Here is a 15,994-nt window from a genome sequence, read left to right on the forward strand (position 1 = left end):
AGTCATATCTATACTGAACACTTCCTGTCCAGGGGCATGATGATGGCGACAAACTGCCAAGTTTAGTAGCTGCTTACATTCTGTCAATTGAGTCATTCATGGAATAGAAAACAGCATCAAACATTAAAAAACATCTGGCTAACTGAAGCTTTAAAAGATATACAAGGAAAACAGGTTTGACTATTTCACAGAATAAGGATAGATGGTGCCAGGAAAACAAAACAGAAAGAAAAGAACATACAATGTTACTCTAAGAGACTATTTTCTGGTAGTTTCTGTGATATTCCAGTATTACTACCAAATATAACAGTTCTCTCACTCCCCCTCTGGGTTAAATAGTCCAATTGACATTCCACATCTTCATTTACAAAAATGCCCCAAGATGCAGAAGATCTCAAGGAACTAAGCAACAACAACAGAATCAATTTATTCCTTTTTGTGTTTAATTTTAATCTAATTATATTTTAAAGGAAGGGTCACCTGAGAATTTTAAAGAAACAAGAATACGAAGGACTGAAATACAGATCAGGAAGGTCTTTATCCACTGGTCAAACACCATAATGTTACATTAAAAACCCATCGTTGAGAAAGAGAGGAATACAATTAAGGATTGTAAGAATGACCCTTTCCCTAGCAGCCCTGAGGGCTACGTCAGGCTTCAGTTATAATTTACCTGATTAACCCTTATACATGCTGAGACAAGCCAGCTGAAGTTCCACTGCTGAGAAGCACAAGGAACACCTCCCCTCCCCCCCGCCCCCGCCCCAAGCGCTGGCAGAGGAGCAGCCCCAAAGCATGCTGGGATGGACGGCGACAACAAGAACGTCAAGTAACAGCTCCTGCACTTCCAGGATTATCCCCTTGATCATCAAGTCTGAGCAAATGATCGTGTGAGCCAAATAATGGACACCAGCTCTGCCCATAAAAACCCTCCGCCGGAGATTCTTCAGTGAGCTTGCTCACTTAGCAAGTGAGACTTGCTAATGAGTGAAGCCACAGAAATTAGGCGCAGCGTCATTGGGGGAGGGTGACAATGGTTCTCTCCTCCTCCAACAGCCATGCACTAAAAGTCCCACTGGCCTTCCATCCAAAGGATGGTACGGTACAGCTGACTGCTTTGAGAGGACTCCGCCGGGCTGGTATTACTGCTTTTCTAATTCATCATCTGCCATTGGCAAGCTTTTTGAGGAAATCATTTTTATAACCCAGTAGAAAGTCACTAGGAATCCAAGCCAACACAACACAGACCTTGCTTCAGACCAGCCCGATTTAGCCGTTGGAAAAGCAGCAGCATTCCTCAGTGTCACGTCCTTGTTTATGGGCCCCTGCATTAATCCTGCCTGAGAAGAACTGGAGTGCTGTGTGTCCTCCAAACGCCACTATGTTCACGGGCTCCAAGCTGCATCTTAACTTTGGAGACCAGCACTCCTTCATACCTCCTGTTAACTGCACAAGCAAAGAAAATAAACTGCCAAAACTTCTCACCTCAGTCACGGTGGTCTCTTGCCTCTCTAGTGTTGCATAAATTATCTTTTTTTTTTTTTTCCATTTCCAAGTTATTTCCTTACACCTCCCTTCCCCTCTCTCTCCTAGGAGGCTCCGCATCAAGTCTGGGTCCCACCCTGTGCCTGCCACTGCCTGCCACTCCCCGTCCCTCTCACTCACTATTTCTTCCTCATTGTTCCCTTGAAATGTCAAAACCTGCCAAACGGCCACTCCCTCGACTTCCTTCACTATTCTTGTTTCCCAGTAGTTCTTCTCCTTCCCTTTTGTTGGCGCTACTGGCCCCTGAATTCTACCTCCTTGGAAACTCTGGAGAGACTCCGTCTTTAATTATCTCCTTTGTCTGAAGAACCTGAGTCCAGCGTTTAGACTTGTGATATTGCAGAGGGGTGCATTTTCATTCTAGCTGTTTCATAACTGACTTAATTCTAATTTTAACCCTCAAAGGTGAAAATGGTTTTGTACGTGCTTTACAATAAGGAGAACAGTCAGTGCACTAATACTTTACTGTTATCAGATAACTTTACAGAAGGAAAACATTCCTTGGAGCAAGCCCATCCTTGCTTGCTTTTTACAGAATGGGAAATGAGTACTTCTTAACCAGGTAAATGTTGTAGGTAGGCCACGGTGGGTTCTGTCTTTGTGATTATAAGTCTCCTTATTTATCCAGCACCTCCTGGGTGAAGCTGTCTAATCACTGATATAGCATTATCTCATTGGTGCTCACCTCAGGAGAGATGAAAAATTCCTCAGAAAGGCTCAACTTACTAGTGTGGCTCAAATCCTATTTAACATGTAAAAGACTAAAACCCTCAGAGCTTCAGAGTATATGTCAAATCTAGGGTACCCCTGGCAGAACCACCAGTGGTTTTCCAAAACATGCATTCCTGTCATATGGGGAAAAAAAAAAAATGGGGCAGAGAGGAAGTAAAGGTGAAAGGGAAGAGAGAAAAATTCCCTAATTCTCAGACTGGCCAAAACTTTTTCCCAGCATGAAGAGCTGGATTAAATTTCCTACCTATATTCACTTCTTACCCTTAAGCACCAGTGCTGATTTTGTGCAATGCCACAGGGAGAGGTCAGAGGTGATGGCGGTGGAGATCAGGAAGGAAGCTACTGGCAACTAGGACTTGGAAGGTCCTAGGGTGATCAAAGTCTCCCTTCCTCAGGAGCCTGGGTGCTTGCTCACAGATGGGGCAGTCATCCCCTGGGCCCCGCATGCCTTCCCTCATTTCCTAGGGTGTCCACTAAATATTGATGGAACACTCATGACGTATTCTTAGCAGATGAGCTCTTCAAACACAGGCTCAAAGCTTTTGCTGAGGCCCAAGGAGAAGACAGCAAAGCAATTTTCTACAGCACCTCTCCTTAGACATGGCTGACCACTGCCTCCATGGGGCTCCTGTCCTCCTGGCTTCTAAAGCCCTGTTCTCTCCTTGGTTTCCTCCTACCTCTTGAGTGTCTCCATTTCTGTTTCCTTTACTGGATGCATCTAGCTCTTTCCCTTGTAAAAGTGGGTATTCTCAGAGACTAACTCCACAGACCAGCCCCCACCTCTCTCTTCAATCTTACCCTCAGAGATCACGTAAGGGAAATCAATTCTCCTCTTCTGAGTGGAGAGTCACATACTTTTCTGCCCAGGGTCCTTTACCAGGGCTCAGCTGATCCTCCAGACCAACCCGGGGTTCTTGTCAGCCTAATATTCCTACAACACTACTTTGCACCTACCCTATTCCAGCTCAAAACCCCCCGGTTCTTTACAATAATCGTGTTTGCCTCCTAAATGGTATCTCAGGCATGCTTTAGTCTAATGTCAATGCCTTCATTTTTCTAACGAGGAAACTGAAGTTCTGAGAGACTAATCAGCGGCTGAAGGTTGCACAGACAACCAAGGGCAAAGTCAGGAGTACAACTGGTCTCCTGATTCCCAGTGCCTTGTCTGCTACCCATAATGTCCCTCTGGGCAGCTTGGCTTCTAGGCTGGCGCCATGTACCACTGCAATACAGCCCACGAACGCTGCCCATGAACCCTCCACTCCATGCTGCCGTAAACCTCCTTCCTTCACTCTCCTCTGCTCTTCCCTAAAGGGCCTTGCTGAAGTCCCAGCTAACCCCTCTGTGAAGGCACTGCTGCCCACGACAATGTCTGGTGAACACTCTCTCCTCTAGATTCTCAAAGGGTCTGCTGCCTCATCTTCTGACCTGTACCCAACCTAAGCTCCCCATCATGTATTTTGTCCTATGAATGCACACGTCCTGTGTGTGATGGCCTGAACCAGGAGTTCTGTCAGGGCAGGGCCCTCTATACACACAATCTGCTTCTCCAGGCCCCGCAGAGGAAGTACTAACTCAGTCAACATTTGCTGCTATGAGTAGCCCAGGGAAGGCAGCAGTGATTGAGGGAGAGAGGCTGCACCTGGGAAACAGGACTGTCCATGGTGAGCAGAACAGCCTGTACTTCTGGGGACACCTCTGGTCCCCAGCTCCTCCGCCTAGCGGAGGGGGCCACACGAAAACACATACCTGGGCCAGGTGAGCTGGCATCAAGGATACAGGGCAGGTCACACTGGAAGGAAAGTTCATAAATTCCTTATTTTCCTCCTGACAGTCAACCCTGACTTGGGGACATGAGGTCTTAAGGCTTCAGGCCTCAAGCTGTCATGGTCACTTAGGGCATTCTGCTTAGTGGCCTCTTTGCTTCAGCATTTCCTTGGAAGAAACTTTACTCCCAGTTATCTATAAAATTAAATGTTGTTTGTCACGATGAAGCTGGAGACTGAATTCCAATGTAAGTCCACAGACGATGCTATGTATACAAACACAAACCCCCATACATCTTTAAAACCGTAAATACCGTAGGTACCAACCTAACAACACAGGATTTACAGTCTTACAGATTCCCGGAGCAGCAGTCCCTCAGCCATTTACTGCCCACTCTGCAGTCAGTCACTCAGGACACACTACAGGGCTACACCTAACTCTCCTTCAAGGTCTAGAACAAGATTTAAGACACATGATTGTAATTGACATTGCTATATCTTATATACGAAAAATTTTAAGAGAGTGAATCCTAAGAGCTCTCATCGCGAGGAAAAAATAAATTTTTCCTGTTTCTTTAAATTTGTATCTATATGAGATGACAGATATTCACTAAACTTATTGTGATAATCATTTCATGATGTTAAGTCAAATCATTATGCTGTACACCTTAAACTTACACAGTGCTGCATGTCAATTATATCTTAACAAAACTGGAAGAAAAAAGATCTAAGCAATTGCTCTTTCAGGTATCTCGATCAGCGGTGGGGGGAGCAGTGGGCTGCTTCTCAAAAAAGAACATGTTCTGACTCCCAGCATGCACCGGGCCCACAGTGCTCCGGGGAAAACCAGGCTGTGGACCGCCCATCTGCTCCTGCAACTGCATGTCCAGTGTCTAATGCCCACTCCCTTCCCACCCACATACATGCACACCTTTTCCCCAAGGAAGAGCACCCCTGCCCAAGCAACTACTGAGCTAATTTTCCTAAGTGATGTTCTCAAAGGAATGAAAACAAGTGAGCTCACTGTTAAATTGCTTCTCACTCAGTCTATCACCTTCAAAACCAGGGATCTAAAAGGATCTATTGCAGAGCTAAATTTTATTTCACAATGCCTCCTCATCTTTTACTTTCCTGAGGTACACATAAGAGAAGGTGAAATAAATTCCCCCAAAAGGTAATGAATGACACCCACACAAACAGATTAGATTGTCCTGCTTCCAGGAGATCTCATGCAAAAATCCAGGATGCTGAAACCTAGGCTTGCAAAATTTCTTGTTTGCCAAACAGGCACAAGGTGGGTAGAAAGGGCCTAAACATCACCTCTCTGGGCCTCAGCTCCTCATTTCTAAATGAAAAGGTTAGACGAATGGACCTGCAAAGTTGCTTTTAACTCTAAATCATGGTGACTGGGGAATCCCCTGGCAGTCCAGTGGTTAGGGCTCCACCCTCTCACTGCTGACGGCCTGGATTCAATCCCTGTCAGGGAACTAAAATCCCACAAGCTGTGCAGTGCAGCCGGAAAAAAAAAAAAAAAAAAAAAAAAAAATTCATGGTGATTCTACTTGTATTTGTAGGGGGAATCATTTTAATTATAAAAGGCTTCTCACTGTAGATCTTCCTTAAATATTTCAGATATATATACTGATTTGATTTTTTTAAAAATTCAGCTTATACTATCTTTTTAGGCACAATCTACTGAATGAAGTATACGACCATGTTCATCTCAATGTTTCTCAAGTTGTCAGCATCTTTCTCATACAGATGGAAATGCTGACAAACGGTTTGTGGCAGATCTAGCCACTGCATTATGCTGAAATGAAATCAGTGGGTCCCGAGACTTTCTCTCACCCTACTGCATTCTCTTCTACCCACCCATTTTTTGGTTACTTCCTGGATTATCAGCAACCAGGAGCAGAGAATTTGGTTTTGGTTTTTGTTATTGTTCTCTTTTGGCTGCACCGAGCAGCATGCGGGATCTTAGTTCCCGGACCAGGGATCAAACCCACGCCCCCTGAAGTGGAAGCATGGAGTCTTTTTTTTTTTTCTTTTTTTTTTAAACATCTTTATTGGGGTATAATTGCTTTACAATGGTGTGTTAGTTTCTGCTTTATAACAAAGTGAATCAGTTATACATATACATATGTTCCCATATCTCTTCCCTCTTGCGTCTCCCACCCTCCCACCCTCCCTATCCCACCCTAGCATGGAGTCGTAACCACTGGACCTCCAGGGAAGTCCCAGGAGCAGGGAATTTAATCATCCATGTTATCCTGGTTGTTCCAAGGCATCCTCATGTGAGGACAAGAAAGGTGTGAAGCAAATTCAGTCTGATGAAAATTTCAGAAGTGAGGAAGAAAAAGGCCCCGGTATAATTCGGCTTACAGAGCTGGGGGTGTCAGGCAATACCAGGTTATCAGTGATGTCCACTGCAGAGGAGACAGTATGGCACAGATCTCTAAATGGATTTTCCATTTTTAGTCCTTGTCAGCACATTGCGCTCCAAGGCTAATGACTATATAAAAGGAAACAATCACATCAAAGTCCAATGTTTTAGAGCACAGGCTGCACCTTCTACATTATAAATGACATCAAGGTCAGCTGCACCAAGTGCTGTGCATTTTGTCACAGCCAAACTACTGCTTTACCTCTGAACTCATCATTCCCTGTGCAAAGCAAGGGCTAGGGAAAGGAGGGGAAAGGGGAGAACACCGGTACGGTAATGCTTAGCAATGAACATGATTATCTAAAACAGGGAGGACACCACCTGGTGTGGGCAGCTTAAACGATACCACTGAGCTTTCTGATTATAGAAGAGGATATTAATAAATCACCACCACGGAACTGAACTTTTCTGTGATCAATACTTTGACAGGTATTGGTCCCCTTCTTTGTAGTGGAAGTCTCTACTTTTTGTCTCCTTGAAGATTTAAAATTCCTGGGAGGTGGGGTAATGCTGACCATGAGATCCCGGCAAGGTTCTGCAAGGCACATGGGCTGGGGGTGGGGCAAAGCTCAGGCATACCTTGTCCTGGCACTTGACTGATCTCAGTCACTTGACTGGTGCTCTGATTGATCCATTCCTGAAAACCCACCAGGAACTGGAACCCCAGCTCTGGCGGTCTCTAGCGAGATGGACTCAAAGCAACCTGGAGCTCAGAGAAACCACTGCAGAAGCACTGAGGAATAGGTTAGGCACCTGTTAAATGATACTAAAGCTGAGGAGGGCTACAATTGAGAGTGCAAATGCCTGTGCACATGCCCAACAAATTAACATATTATCAGGAGGCATGACGAATTAAGTGAGTAGAACACAATTGTGCTGAGAATCACTCATGTGTATATAGTCCTTGCAGATTTAAAAGAAACTTGAAATTCAGTGGATGCTACAAAGTCACCCCGTGGTAATAACTTAACACACACGTAATTGAACCTTGCTTCACATCAGTGACCTGGGGAATCCAAGCTCTCCGTTCTCAAGCTGGCCACTGGCTCAGAAAGTGAGGTCCCTCTCTTGTCCCACAGGTACTCTGGTCCCTCTTGCTGCAGTAGGCTCCAGGTACCTCCCACCCAGTCCTGCTGGGTTCCTAGATCTCCTGCATCAGGGGTAGAAGGATGTACTCAAGCCTGGGCTCTTCTCTTTCTCCTCTGAGACATCTGGTCTCTCCACTCCTGTCTTCTCAAAAATGGGGTACAAGTGGACACAGGACCACAGAGAGCATCCTCTGAGTGCCAAGATTACTTGAGGATGGGGGAGAGCAGCTTTTGGACATTCCTGGAAGTACCACATCACGGTTGAAAGCCCAGGGTCTATGGATAGTCGACTTCCATTCAAATCTTGATTCTACCTTTTCTAGTTTTGTGGTTTCAGGCATGGTTTTTAACCTCTTTGAACCTTAGTTTTCTTAATTGCTATGTGGAACTCAAACAAAGGGTTATTAAACCAGTGTTAAATGAGATAATATACATAAACAGATGCTTAGCACTGTGCCTGGCACATGGAAGCACTCAGTACATTTTAATTTCAAAATGGTTTCTTCAGTCTTCAAGGCAATTTGAGATGTTCATAAGCCACCTTAGGTCCCAACCCCAGTGATCAAAGACACATGCTTGTTTTGCCTCTGCCATTAAAAGTACTTCAGTGGAGGGCTTCCCTGGTGGCGCAGTGGTTGAGAGTCCGCCTGCTGATGCAGGGGACACGGGTTCGTGCCCTGGTCCGGGAGGATCCCACATGCCACAGAGCGGCTGGACCCGTGAGCCATGGCCGCTGAGCCTACGCGTCCGGAGCCTGTGCTCCGCAACGGGAGAGGTCACAACAGTGAGAGGCCCGCGTACAGCAAAAAAAAAAAAAAAAAAAAAAAAAGTACTTTAGTGGAGACTCTAAGAAATACTCAATAGATTTGTCCTCTAGTTTTGGAAGGCACTATTCCTGTAAAAGTGAGGCTAGACAACTTCTCAGCATTGCTCTAAAAAGTTTCATCATATCATGTAATCTCATTTTAAATTGATTAATTTGACAATGCTTTATTAGGCCCTACTATATAAGAGAGGCCCTAGGTCAAGCAAAAACAAAACAAAACATGCACACATGTTGCTTTCCAAAAAAACTTATAACGAAGTGGAGGCAAAGGAAAAGAAAATTAACAGCCATAATACATGAAAACATGGTACTACTGAGGGAAATACAGGGTATTATGGGAATGCCATGAAAGATCACCTACTCCAAACTGGGTCCACTAGGTAAGTGAGACATTACCCACTTGAGGAGGGGCAAGAGAATGATCCCCAAAAAAGAAACGACATTTGTTGAGGGAACAAGGAAGTAAATAAACAGGGCAACACCACTGGGCTGGATGAACCAGTCCAGTGGTGTTGTAGATGTCTGTTGCTGTTTTGGTGATCCATGTCAGAAGTCCCTTTCTATTTCTGAAGAAACGCTCATTTTGCAAGTGATGGGAGGAGTCACACCCCTACCTCTCACTCCCAAAGCTGGAACCAGAAGTCCCCTCTCCCACAGGCAGCAAGGGGCAAGGACACAATCTAGCACTGACAAATCAGCTGGCTTATTTCTGAGATTTTTAAATGTCGAGGATGACCAAATATTCAATCACATCTGGAGTCCCATCAGTGATAGAACTGAAAAATATACAGGAGGCCAAGGCCACGGTGAGGTCCTAATCAGGAGATGCTTAGCTGCATTTCCTGATGCATTTTTCAGAGGCTAATTCTTTTTGTGGATCTGTGAGCTACTTTCAATACCTTCTTCAGCTCATAATAGCAGGAATCAACTTCCATCCCTTTCAACCAAGAACCCTGATGACAGAAGCAGTTATTGTAATCAGGAGGGTACAAACGCTGAGGGCTTGAACCAAGGCAGGGGCCAGGAAGATGAAGAGAAGGAGATGCGTTCAACAGGTAATGAGGAGGATGAAGTGCCAGGTGGAAGCTGAAGATAAAGGAGAGCGTAGGGTCAAGGACAACTTGCAGATTTGTAGTTTGGGAGCCAAAAAGAGTGCAGTGATATTCAGTGATGACACAAAAGGAGGATCAGATTTGTGAAGAGTAGGAAATGATGGGCTCAGTGTAGACCTGTTGAATGGGATACCTATTTGACACTCACTAAAGCATGGTATTTACCTGGACTCACAGACATAGAAAACAAACTTATGGTTACCAAAGGGGAAAGTGGGTGGGAGGGTTAAATTAGAAGCTTGGGATGAACTACTATATATAAAATAGATAACCAACAAGGTCCTGTTGTATAGCACAGGGAGCTATATTCAATACCTTATAATAAACTATAATGGGAAAGAATGTGAAATATATATGCATACTGAATCACTTTGCTGTACACCAGAGACTAACACAACATTGTAAACCAACTATACTTCAATTAAAAAAAAAAAAGCACGGTGTTTACCAGGCACCTGGCTGTACAGATGGCTCTTAGAAAAGCCCAGGCTGGAGGTCTAGGAGATTAGAAAGAAACAGCTAGAAAAAGGAAGGGAAATCAGGAGAGTGTAGAGGCATAGGAACTAAGGAAGGAGTTTAGGACTGCAGGGACACTGGTCTTCTAGTGTCAAATGCTGCAAAAAAAGGTCAAGATCAGGACGAAAATATGAATGCTGGGTCACTGGTCACCCAGCACCTTGGAAATCACTGGTGATTTGGGCAACTTCAGTGGAGTAGTGGAGAAAAAGACAGATTTCAGTGGATGACGGATGACAAAGAGTGAGAAAGTAGGAACCATGCAAAAGGTTAAAAAAAGAAAAAGAAAAGCAGGTTCATTTTAAAGGAGAAATAAGTGCCTAAAATTAACAAAGTACTGAGGATTACCTTTAAAAAATGAAGATCATTCATTCATTTTATAAATACTGAATGATCACCTCTCACTGTATAGGTCTTGGAGACATAGTGGGGGGAATAAAACAGACAGGGTCTTGCCCTCAAGAGCTTGTGGTCTAGAGAAAGATGCTAAACAACATGGTGAGTACCAGTGAGGAAAAGATTAGGTGTCCTGAGAGTCGGCAGTAAGGGGATCTTAATTTTTTTTTTTTTTTTTTTGCGATACGCGGGCCTCTCACTGTTGTGGCCTCTCCCATTGCGGAGCACAGGCTTCGGACGCGCAGGCTCAGCGGCCATGGCTCACGGGCCCAGCCGCGGCACGTGGGATCTTCCCGGACCGGGGCACGAACCCGTGTCCCCTGCATCGGCAGGCAAACTCTCAACCACTGCGCCACCAGGGAAGTCCGGGTATCTTAATTTAAGATGCAGGTTCAGAAAGAGCCTCTCCAAAGACCTGACCAGGAAAAGAGGGTCAGGTGGGGAGAAGGATTTCGGGAAGAAAGACCATCAAGTGCCAACACCCCAAAGTAGGGAGCTTGAGCCCATCTATACACAGAAGGGAAGGAGCCAGGAAAGACATGGGGCCAACTGATGCAGTTAGGAGCCCATGGTGGAAGGAGTGGCCTCCGCAGCAGGAACCACGCCTGTTCCACAGACACCGGGAGGGTGGGTGTGGGTGAAGGTGAGTCTGTCAGTTTGGAAGCAGTAAGTTGGGAGGGGGTTGTCTAATGGCTACTGTTTTCTTTGTGAAATAGCAGGCCTGGTGAGGCATGAGAGAGGTGGTGGCAGGAAGTGCTATTATGGGCAAGAGAGGAGGGGACCTGGGCTCACTCACAGCTCAACCCTCCCAAAGCAACCCCTCCTTAATAATGGCTTCCTTGCTTTCTGGTACCAAAGCTTCAATAACCAGGACAGAAGAGCCCCGGATTCCTTGATGCCTGACACTAGAAAGAGCTTCTGAGATCTTAACTGCCATTCATTTCCCCTACTTTATAATTAATTTACTCAACAGGAATCAATTAAATACCAAAAATATGGCCATCAACCCATCTCCTCAGGAAGCCTCCATCCACTGGAAACTGTTGATATCCTTCTTTCAATGGCCTTCCCCAATTTAATAAAGTAGGCTTCTTCCTTCCTTTCTCTTGCTTTCCTATTCATATTATGTCTGGATATCTTAAACTCATTCAGCTTTTAATAAAGTGAGGTCTGGGTTTTTTTTCTCTGTTTAATACTCAAGCACGATCACCTATTCATTTGTAAGGCAAAATTAAATCAATTCTTTAGGAGGTGGCTACTGACCGGGGATGGAGGTTCAGCACTCCTGGCACAGAGTCAAGTACGTCCTAAGCTATGATGGCTTAACAATATCCCCAGTCATTTGCTTCTACATTCACTCACATACACAAATATGTTGGCCTCCAAGGATTTCTGAATCCCACTTGATATTTTTTTCAGATTCAACCCCAAACAAAGTATACTAGTCTCAAACTGTGGTTCAGAATAATGACTTAAAAGTATCTCTCATTACAGCAAATCAGGCATGAAGCATCCAAGGGCAGTTTTCTTGTAATGCAGACATTGTGAAGAGTTTGTGGTGATCTCATACTAAACGGGACACATTAAGTCCACAAGGAGAAAAAAAAAAGCTAAGGAGAGGGGACAGGATTAGTAAGGATAGAGAATAAAGGTAACTGGAGCTATTTAAACAGCATTGTTCCTTTCTGAGTGGTGGTAGCTAAATGGAGGGTTCTAGATCACAGCCAACAACCAGTCTTGCCAGAACTGCCAGGGACACACACACACACACAAAACACACATATATACACAGACACTCATCCTTTATTTCCAGGCAGAGGCTACCATGATTCCATTTGTTAATGAAGTATTTATTCAATCTCCCTCAAGAGTTATTCCATATCCTACCCTAACTGCCATCAATTTAAAACTCTAGCACCTCATATTATTTTAAAAGAAACATTCTGAGCTTTCTGTAAAAAGCAGAGGCAGGATAATTTGCTACAGATCTGTAGAATGTAAATGATGGCAAATGGAGGGATAAGGTAAGGTGGGGTGCACGTTACAAGACCTCTTCACACTCCAGTTTTCAGGCTTGCAATGGGTGAGCTAGGAAGGAGAGAAGAATGTGGGTGCTGTTAGAAGAATGTATCATATGCTTTGGGATACTGTTTTCCACTTTCTCCCCACTCACTTTTTTTCAAAAGAAAAAAACACGCCTGGGAGAAAAATACCAATGTAAGTGCTACTCGTAATTCATAGAAAAGTTCACCACTGGATTCGCTCAGCCCGTTTCCTATTTGCCTCCGATTACTTGTGACTTATGTAAATTGCTGTCTAAAAGACAGAACGGAAAAGCCTCCATCAGGACAGACTCCGCTGCAGCAAGGAAACATTAACCCCCCAAACTCCACATCAAGCTTAAAAACAATGCTCCTGGCTGTCATTTTTCATTCACACCAGCCCCATATTTCTATTAAACAAGCCTGTTTTTATTGACTGCTTCCTTCACACAGCATAATAAAGTAGACGTCAGCCCACACAGACTACATCTTGAAACTCAGGGCTTTACTCTGGGGATGAGACTCAGTAAAAGAACAGGACAAGTTTCAAAGGCTCTCCCTGACTGGTATCTACCAAATGGGGAAACGATGGGGCTCCTTTCTGTTCCTCACGCTCCCAGAGCTGCTGTGATTGACTTGAAATTTACCAGTTTCCCAAGAGGCCACTTGAAAAGAAAAGAAATTTCACAATCTTGAACACTCCCCCAACTATCCCTACTCCTACCTCAACTTACAAGAGGACTTTTGTATACATAAAGTTTCAGGAAACAAAGCATACAAACACTCACACACAAATAAACTCCCCGAACTAACAGCAGCGTATAATTGTGTTTTGGTTGGAGCTTTTCCAGCCCTGTCACCCGCTCTCTGTTAGGAGTAAATGAAACCCTCTGCTTTGGCAAAGCTGGAAACGGACAAACTCTCCTCAGTTTCAAGCTGCACAAGGCCTCCCTCATCTCTCAGCCCCCTTAAAGCCTCCAACAAAATAAATTCACTGCTGAACAGCCAACAAGAAAATTAAAACAAAAAGCCAACCTATTCCCCAAATAAAGATCTTTCACTTCTCCCCCCCCCCCCCACGCAGCTTCCCCTTTTAGCCGGAAACACACCACGTTTCCAATTTCTAAACCCCTTTTTCAAGAGACCCTTGACTCTTAAGGCTCTTCCAGCGGATCCGGCTTTCGGCTGTCCTGATGCAGGCAGGCAGCACTCTTCCAAGTACATTTTGCGTTCTTGGAGTCAATACTGGGGCTGTTTCGTTTCCAGAGAAATCTAGAAAGCAGCTTTTAGTGGGCTGGCTGAGCTAGGTCCGACTCTTCCTCCCCTCCCCTTTGAACGGCCGCGGGGTGAGAAGGGTCTAGGATTCGGCACATTCGGCTCTAACTGAGCAGCGAAGGCGCAGGGAGAGCGGACAAAGTACCATCGCGCACTTTTAAATTCCCATCTGCTCCCCTACTCCGCCCTACTTCCACATTCCTCCGCAGAATCTGGCGGGGGCCCCCAGCAAAATCAAACTCGTACCTTCCTTCGATTCTTCTGCTTCGGAGTGCATGGTGTCAGGGTAAGCGGTAGCAGAAGCGACTGCCGCTGACATGGACGAGCTGCAAATTTGCTCGGCAGCCCAAACCCGCACACGACGGAAAATAAAAGGAAGGAAAGCCACTAAAATCAAAACCTCTTCGGGGCGGGAGGGCTGGTTCTGGTGCAGGGATTTTCAGGGGGAAAGTTCTGCAAGAGTGACGAATCGCGTCTCAGCTGGGCGGCGGGAGTCCGCCCCCGGGGCGCGCGCCCCAGCCCGTCGCCGGCGACCTGGCGGCTGGTGGCCGGGCGCACGCAGGTGGGGCTGACTTTGTGGAGGGGCCGGGCAGAGGGGTGCTGGCCGCCAGGACCCCGGACGGGCCATGCCTGGTAAATCAATGTGCAGGGAAGAAAAAAGACCCATCTCGGCGCGCGCTGCTGTTTTACATAAGGCATAAACGCATACGCAGTCCAAAGAATGCTTCTCCATCTTTAGGTTACATTTTTCGACGCCCATTTAATTTTCTGTGTCTTGGGGCTTTATACGCCCAAAATGAAGGATTTTAAAGCTGCTCGGTTTTACCGGTTATTTTTGTAGGAAAGTAACGTGGATATTGATCCATGTGCCTGGAAGGTACCTGCTTCACAAGCCCAAGAGGGGGGCCTTTATCAGAAAGTGGGGTGTAACCTCCACCCCTTACCTTTGCGCAGGAAAAGTAGACAAGGCGGCTTTCTCATTCCGTATAACCCGGGCGAGCACTCCTACTCAAACCCCAACCCGGGAGAACTAACTCCTCTGCAGTTAACGCAAGGGCCATCCCCCAGACAGAGGGGGCGATTCCCTCCCCGCGCTAATAGCAACTACCAGGGATAAATTCCTTCCAAAAAGCCGAAAGAGGAGGCGTGGGTGGGGAGGTAGTCAGGCTTTTGAAATGCTGATAGAATAAAGAGGCTGGAGAGCCTGGAGGACAGATCTCAATTCTGCCCCCTGGTCGGGTCCACAAGCTCCTACAACCGGCTGAGAGGAAGACGTCTTAGCTTTGTGAAACCTTAATTTTTCCTTTGGAGAATGGGAGACCAGAGCTGCCACCGACATACCTGTCTTAATGAGGTATTTTGCAGAGCATTAGTTTTATTACCAATCTAAGGCAACAGGCCCTCAAATAACATCCCTGAAAGATCCAATAGGAAACTGTGAGAAAAGTTACATTCTTTTAATAAATATATTTTCCAGCTGCTTTCTTTTTCTTCATTTCCCTTTTTTTTTTAAATATGGGCAAAAAACAAGAAGAGAGGCCCTATAGTAAATTTAATGAAAAGAATATACAACAGATGTAAAGAATCTGAATTAAGATTTAGTTCTGCCATTTATTATTTGTATGACCTTGAGCAAATTATTTTAACTTCTCTGGGCCTCCCCTTCCTCATCTGGAAAATGAGGATTAATCAATTTTATTTACTTCACAAATTTATGTTTGGTATTGAAGAAGGTAATATAAGCAAAAAGTGATATGAAAACCATAAAATCCTACACAGATTATTACAAACTACCACCACTATTAAAAGTAAATTTTTGTAAAAGATATTCTTGGGTTTTATTTCAGTATTGGGTTTGAACAGAAAAGAAGTGTTTATGCTGTTCACAAGCAGTGAAGGCTATTATAAATATTAATATAAGACCTAGATATTAAATCAGTTCCTACTGCTGAGTGATTCTAACATGCTTAAGACACCAAGAAGAATTTTATCTCAATTCTACTAAAAGGGCAGGATGATGAGAGGAAGACATAGCCAGTCAGAAAGGAGAAAAGAGGAGAAACATCTGGAAAATATCAGTATTGTGGAGCCTCCCGGAAACTGACCTCACCACCAAAAGGGTAACAGGCTGCACCCTTCCAAAAATCGCAGTTAAATGCGAGGTCCCCCCTGCCACACATCCTGAGCTGCTAGGATGCATACCTTCACTCTGTAACTTCAGACTTACGGAGGAGATATGAAGGTCATTCTGAA

At 45.0% G+C, this 15,994-nt stretch overlaps 1 protein-coding gene across 7 annotated transcripts in view; it reads right to left on the reverse strand.

Moving 5' to 3' along the window:
* Positions 1-15,994, reverse strand: part of TNFAIP8 (TNF alpha induced protein 8) — a 122,536-nt gene that overhangs the window by 23,922 nt on the left and 82,620 nt on the right. Inside the window, exon 1 of one of the 7 annotated variants that reach the window (XM_049708507.1) lies at positions 14,686-14,707. The exons of 2 other annotated variants lie outside the window; for them this stretch is intronic. Coding sequence is in view for 3 of the 5 variants with exons in the window: in XM_004267484.3 (XP_004267532.1) it covers positions 13,988-14,060 (73 nt within the window). In the remaining 2 variants the exon portion in view is untranslated. Of the gene's footprint in view, positions 1-1,248; positions 1,447-1,485; positions 1,632-13,932; positions 14,245-14,685; positions 14,708-15,994 lie in introns of those variants that run through there. 4 more of the 7 variants (XM_004267484.3, XM_033423818.2, XM_033423819.2 and 1 more) reach the window with 4 other exon arrangements.

Source organism: Orcinus orca, chromosome 3, assembly GCF_937001465.1.
Source record: "Orcinus orca chromosome 3, mOrcOrc1.1, whole genome shotgun sequence".
NCBI lineage: Eukaryota > Metazoa > Chordata > Mammalia > Artiodactyla > Delphinidae > Orcinus > Orcinus orca.